Genomic DNA, 7,120 nt, shown 5'->3' on the forward strand with positions numbered 1-7,120 from the left:
GTCTAGAGCCGCCATGAAGGGGACCCCATTCAGCTGTAAGCTCTAAGCTACTTCGTACCCCTCTGTGAGAATGAGATGCATCCAATCTTTGGCTGACTTATTCAAGGCCGTCTTCAAGAAGATTCTCCAAGTGGGCATAATCGGATATTAATGGGATTTATGCATCATAAACCAAGAAGTATCCAGATGTGAGGCCCTGCGAATAGAAACAGATCGAAAGAGAGAGAAAGACACACGCCAACATAAAATTCACCCCCCACCCAAATTTAAAACACCAAACACACGAAAGAACACGAAGAAAAATGCCAAGCACAGCTATGATCCTAAAGAGATGGCTACCTAAGAGAAAGAAACACGCCAAACACACGCTTAACTGCACTTGGCATTGCTCCAAGACACCAATTAATACTGACACAAATATACCCCACCCCCCCCCCTCCCCACCACCATGAACATTACAACATATCAGACTCAAGGATTGGATTACAGCACCATTCTAACCATCTAAGCTTTTTGGATTTATGTCTAGCATTTATCCATAAATATGGTAGGGTCTGGATTTCATCTGTAAGACCAGAAGGTGAGATGCGTTTGTCTGAATGAGCCAGCTTGTTCCTATATTTCCAAATGACCCAGATAAAGACCACGGATACAGCTTCTTGGAACACTCCTAGATCTTTTTTAGGTGGAAGGTTATTCTTACACTGAAGTAGATCTGAAACCGACTGGAAGCTCGATGGAAGTAAATACCACCATAATCTAATTTCACCCCAAACTTTTAATGCTACTGAACAGGCGGTGAATAAGCGTGTCTCAGATTCTGCATGCTGGTTGCAGAGGGTGCACAGCGTGTTGGAACCAATTCCCAATTTGTACAGGTTTTCTTTTGTAGGTAATCTGCCGTGATAGATTCTCCACGCTAGGATGTTTACTTTCCGGGGCACAAGGTAGTTCCAAATCCAACAATTGTTTGTTTTTGGGAGGAGCTTGTTGTCAATGTGTCTTCTCAGTGAGGCTACAATGTATACACCCGAAGCCTCTAACTTCCAGAACCTCCCATTAGTTTGGTTTGAGTTGGGATTAGTAAAGAGGTTTTGAAAATCTAAGTCATATTTTGATAAAGTGGAGTGCAAATTTACAATGGTGCCCCAACAGAAGCCTTTCTTCTTTGCTTTTGAGGGAGCATTGAAACCCCCGTCCAAACCATAGATGGATGTAATGACTTCCTTCCACAACTCCTTTTCGTTTGATTTGAAACACCACCACCACTTCCCTAGTAAAGCAAGTTTTTGAGCTTTCAAGCTACCAACCCCAAGGCCCCCGTCATCAAATCTGGCAAGAACCTTGTCCCACGCTATCCATGACATTTTGATTCTGTCCGATGACCCTCCCCAAAAGAAACGCCTTCTATAGTTTTCTAGGGTATTGATTATCTTTATCGGAGCCTTGTATAGTGAGAATAGATATGTTCCAAGACTACCAAGAACGGATTTACAGAACGTTAGCCTTCCACCAAATGAGAGAGATGATGCTTTCTAGTTAGATAATTTAGACTGGAACTTGTTTATGAGGGAGTTCCATTGTGATATTCTTGACATGGCAGCCCCCACTGGCATTCCCAGATACGTGAAAGGTGTGCAACCAACAGAGCAATATATACTCCTAGCTAACAGTTCAGTTTCCAGATTGTTCACCCCCAAACCAAATTTTTTGCTTTTCAACATGTTTATTCTGAGCCCGGAAGATAATTCAAAACAACGCAATATTCTAATTACGTTCTTGGCATTGGAAATGGACCAAGAACCTAGGAAAATCACATCGTCTGCGTATTGAAGATGAGATACTACTGGACCTGATTTTGGAAGTGATATTCCCTTGAAGATCTGTTTTTCCACGGCTGCTTCCATAGCAACATTTAGGCCCTCAACAACCAAGATAAAAAGGAAAGGTGATAGTGGATCCCCTTGGCGTATTCCCATTTCAAGATCAAATTCTTTAGTAGCTGACCCGTTTACTATTACTGAGGCTCTAGCTAATGATAAGCATCCCTTAATCCAGCTTCTCCATTTTTCCCCGAATTCCATTTGTTCCATCACCGAGTCTAAATACCCCCAATTAAGGCAGTCAAATGCCTTTTCAAAACCCACTTTGAAAAGGAAGGCCTTGGATTTGCTTTTCCTGAGCCAAGATATGACTTCATTGACTATTAGAGGCCCGTCCAGGATGTTGCGGTCTTTAATGAAGGCTGATTGAGTGTAACTGATGACTAGTGAAATAACCTTCTTTAGTCTTTCTGAAAGAACTTTAGAGATGATTTTGTGGAGGCTCCCTATAAGACTTATTGGGCGATAATCATCAAAGGTGTTAGGGTCATTTGTTTTTGGAATTAGGGTGATGAATGACGAGTTGCAGCCTTTGTCAATAATCCCTGATCTTTCAAAGTGTTTTACTGCCATATAAATATCTCCTCCAATTTTTTCCCAATACTTCTTTATAAACGCGAATGTGAATCCGTCTGGGCCTGGGGATTTATCAGAGCCACACAACCACACTGCAGATTTGACTTCTGCCAAAGTTATTGGAGCTTCAAGTTCCAATCTAGACTCCTCAGGTAGTTTTTTGAATTTATGACTTGTGAAAATCGGTCTGGAGGTTTCTGTTTCCTTAAACTTGGTGGAAAAGTGCTTAACCGCTTCTTCTTTCACTTCATCCGGGTTTGTTGTCCAAAAACCATTTATATTGATTCCTGATAGACGTTGTGAACGTAGGTTTTTGTTTATTAAACCATGAAAGAATCCCGAATTTTCGTCGCCTTCTAGGGCCCATTTGCACCTCGACTTTTGTTTGATGTCGCTGATCCGTTTAGATTTAATCTCCATTAACTCTTTGTGTAGATTTTTTCTTGTTTCCATAGATTCAAGGTTTGCCCCGCCAGATTCTGCATCGATATCAATTTTGTCTATTTTTTCTATGAGATCCTTGCGAATCCTATTGGACTCATGTGTTTTTATTTTCCTCCAGGCTCTGATCTTGTCTTTTGTGTTCTTTAGTTTGCCAGGTACAACAGATAGTGGGGAGAGGGATGAGAAAAACCTTTTTGTTGAGTCATAGTACCACCCTGCATCCACAACAGTCTCGAGAGATTCATCTTGCAACCACGAGTTGAAAAACCGGAACGGGGATGGACCGTAGTCACATACGGGCGATGAGAGTAGGATAGGACAGTGATCAGAGTGGAGGCGAGGGAGTACGGTAACTTGGAGATTGGGCCAATCGATTTTTGTGTTGTGAGAGACTAGGAATCGATCAAGTTTGCTGTGTTTACCCCCATCAGAACTCATATATGTGAAGCGCCGACCACCCATATGAAAATCAATAAGACCCGCACTTGATATAAAGTTGTTGAAGTGATTAGCTGATGAGGCACAAAAATTTGAACCTAGCCTTTCGTTTTTTGATCGAACCTCATTAAAGTCTCCGAATATCACCCACCGGGAGTTACCATCCGAGCTCATGATAGATTCCAACTCAATCCATAAGAGTTTTCTACGTTCTGGATCGTTTGGGGCGTAAACATTTATGAAACCATACACTGATTTTGATGGGATCCATACCCCTTTGGTTAGGAGATAGCTGTGACCTGAGATTGCCTCGGTTAAGCTGAAGAGATTTGGATTCCATACTGTTGCGATTCCCCCAGAAAGCCCAATGGGATCAGAAACTTCACAATGGAATTTGGAGTTCCCCCAGATCAATCGGTCTAGACAGCCTTTGAACTCCTCTGTTTTTGTTTCCTGCAATCCTAAGAGAAAAACTTGATTACCCCTCTTAAGATTCTTGATCCAATCACGTTTAACTTCACACCCAACACCTCTACAGTTCAACGATAAGATATTCATTGATCAATGATTGCGACTCGCCTTTTCCTGATAATTTTCCTGAGTTGATCTTCATATCCTTGAACATTAAATCCAATCTTTTCACCAATTGGAGCTGTTTGTGATACTTCTTTATCCGTATTCGAGATAGATTTTGAGTTCCCGTTCTGCTGACTGTTTTGTGAATTTTGGTGGTTTGGGGACAATTAGGGATTTATGTTGGTGGAAGATACAGGAAGTGAATTTAAGTCGATATGGATATTGTTTTGATTATTGTTTGGTGGAATTTTTTGATTTGGGTTAATTGAGTATGTGGGTCCTTCTCGACTTGGGCTGTAGGGTAACTGGGTTTAGGCTACTTCTTCCAAGACTTGGGTGGTATGATGGACACCCGTGTTTTGAACTGATTGTAATTGAGGGGAGTTTGCAAGGTTTTCATTATAATGCATGATGTTGCTTGTGTGCCCAAGGGACTCTTCAGATCCTGCCCTAGCCTCCGCGATATTTCTCGGATGTCGAGGATCTCCATCTTGGAAATTGTGAGTGTAATTATTGCCCACCGGAACTCTTTGTCTTGCCGCCCGGACTGATTTCTCCGGCGATTTTGAAGGGGTTCTGCTATTGTCGCCATGGTCTCGAGTGCAGACAAAGTCTTCATCTTCGTAACTATTATTCTCTCTATCTTCTTCATAGTTTTCATCATTCAATTCATAGTGGTCTTCCTAGTTCGAGTTCTCTGTCCATTTAGGACTGAGGATAAATTCATTGCTAGCGACCACATGGCTTAACCTCGTGGACTCGAGGAGATCTTCCAAAACTGTAATTGTATATGGGGAGTTATCCACGAGTATAGTGATTGTCTGATTGATTAGCCCTGTGTTCGAGGTTAGTATCCCCACCCTTCCAAATGCCATGTTAGGATTATCGGTTGCACATTCTTCCGGTATTATTATGTTGCCCCAAGTCTTTGCGATTGCTGAAAACGCTTCTTCACACCAAGCATGTTGTGGTATTCCGAAAATCATTATTGATGATAATCTTTCGCTAAATTTTTCTTTTGGGTTCCAGTTATACATCTTCTTGAACCAGGGTTTCCATATATGCCCTCCTTCCATTAGGAATTTGGTTTTGACGGCTTCACTTTCGAATTCCACTAGGGTCTTCATTCCTCCCAAGTATCTCATCACTATTGTAGGGCATTCTTCTACTTCAGTAAAGGCTCTTACATTCATTAGTGCTTGGAAATTTTCCACTTCCCCAACTAAGGCACGTTTCATGAACTCTCTTGTTTCCTCATAGGATGTCATCCTGATCTGTTTTGGACTTGAGTTTGATTTTGGCAGATTATCTCCTATCAACGCTTCTGCATAGCTTTTGGGACTTGACTGAACGTATTGTTTGATGGGTTGTTGTGTTTGATGATGGTTGGAGGTGAATGGGTGTATGGTTTGGTGGGTATGGTGTAAAAGATGGTGGCGGTCGTCTGGGTATAGGTGATGTCGGTCTTTTGGGAGTGATGGGGGGCGGTTACTGGAAGGATTTTTCCTTTGGCATTTAGCTATATTGACTCTTAGCTTAAGACTTCCAATCCATATTCCATTTTATTTCCTTTCAAAATCTGTAATGTTCTCAATTCTGATGAATTTAGCGAAACCAAACCACTTATTCTGGATGTTTCTCTTCCTGGCGATGTAGATATCCACTATTGTGCCATACCTTAGAAATGTTTGCCACAGTGCCTTCTCGTCCCAGTCTTCAGGAAAGTTCTGAAAAAAGAATGATGTTGCAGTGTTCCTGGTTGCCTGCTGGTCATCCTGTCACCGTTTTCTTCTCTGTCGGACTTCTAGCCACTCTCCACTATCCATCTCTCTCTTAAAACCTTGCATTCATAGATACAAAGTTTCGGGGCTCATGCATGTTAAACATATCTACTCAATGACTAATGAGCATTTTTTTGTTAGTATGATGAAAATGAAATCTTTATAGCGATACAATCACTAAAGATTGGTGCCAAAGAGTATTTGGCAATAAGATCGGCAATATGTAATGTTGAAGTTTATCAAAAACTCCGTAGCAACTTGGTGTAACATATTTGAATTGTTGATCACATTGACTTGAACGCGAAATTCGAAGATGACTTGGAAAACGAAATTCAGACGGAGACTTTTTTAAGTTTTTAAGGTTTTAAAATTTTAATTTGTTTTTATGTATTTCTTAATTCAGTTAATGAAAATTAAAATTATTACTAAATATAATTTTTTAAATTAACTAATTAAAAAAAAGATTATGGAAAAATGGCAAACCATTCACTTTAAATGGAAAAAAGTGTGGCAAAGTGTATTGAGATGTTAAAAAAAAAATAGTATTGCACCTTGATACCACTTTGTCCAGTTTGTCAGATTTTAATAAATGGAAAATGACTTATAAGAATAATAATGTTTCAAAAACATTTAAAAAATACCATTAAAATTTGACATGTTTAAAAAACATCATCTAAATAGGAGTTTTATTCAAGGAGTCAAAAGGTCGAATTTTGGAAGAAATGGAGCCTCACGACGTGAGCCTTGAGTGGTCACGACGTGAGATGAGTTGTTATATAAATTTTGTTCGGGACTGGTCTCACGACGTGAGACATATAAACTATTAATACGTTGTCTTCTTTGATAAACTTTCAACTTCTTATTTCTTGATATTTTTGTGTAAACCCACTGTAAACCCACTTTATATATTGAAGGGTTTTTTATTATTTTAACTGAGTTTTTGATCTGGCACTCGATTAGATAAAGAAACGGTAACTCTTTAATCAAAATCAAATTGAACAATTTTCCATAGCAATATTTTAAACGTTGGAAGGAAATTGCATAATTTTCATAGCAATAATTCAAACTTTGTTGACTATTCGTCTATATTAATTATTGTTCACAATCAACTATGTTGATTTTTATCAATAATGTTGAGTACATTAGTTTGTTGATTTTGATTTTGAGTTTTTGGGGGTTTTTTGTTTTTGATATATAGTGAGAATATTAATTTATGGTAAATTATTTTATAAGAGGAATCTTAAATAATGCACTTGATTATTTGTGTTTTTACGATCGGATATTTGCATAAAGAATCCTATGAGCCTATGATCCTTGTATTGTATTTGTTTTGACTTCCTGTTATTAATAATGTTGTCAAGATGCTTTCTTCAAATTCACATATATAATGACTTTGTGGTATTTATACCTCTTATTTTACTT

At 39.1% G+C, this 7,120-nt stretch overlaps 1 protein-coding gene across 1 annotated transcript; it reads right to left on the minus strand.

Annotated features, from left to right (window-relative positions):
* Positions 1-455: 455 nt before the first annotated feature.
* On the minus strand, positions 456-1,367 carry LOC145098141 (uncharacterized). The gene has a single exon (XM_079035813.1). The coding sequence runs from the start codon at positions 1,365-1,367 to the stop codon at positions 456-458; it is 912 nt and encodes a 303-aa protein (XP_078891939.1).
* Between the last annotated feature and the right edge of the window lie 5,753 nt (positions 1,368-7,120).

Source organism: Lactuca serriola, chromosome 4, assembly GCF_051521515.1.
Source record: "Lactuca serriola cultivar US96UC23 chromosome 4, Lser_US96UC23_V15, whole genome shotgun sequence".
Lineage (NCBI taxonomy): Eukaryota > Viridiplantae > Streptophyta > Magnoliopsida > Asterales > Asteraceae > Lactuca > Lactuca serriola.

Bases quoted from the DNA above. Each gene is read 5' to 3' on its own strand.
- LOC145098141 (XM_079035813.1), bottom strand. From the start codon at position 1,367: ATGTCATGGATAGCGTGGGACAAGGTTCTTGCCAGATTTGATGACGGG.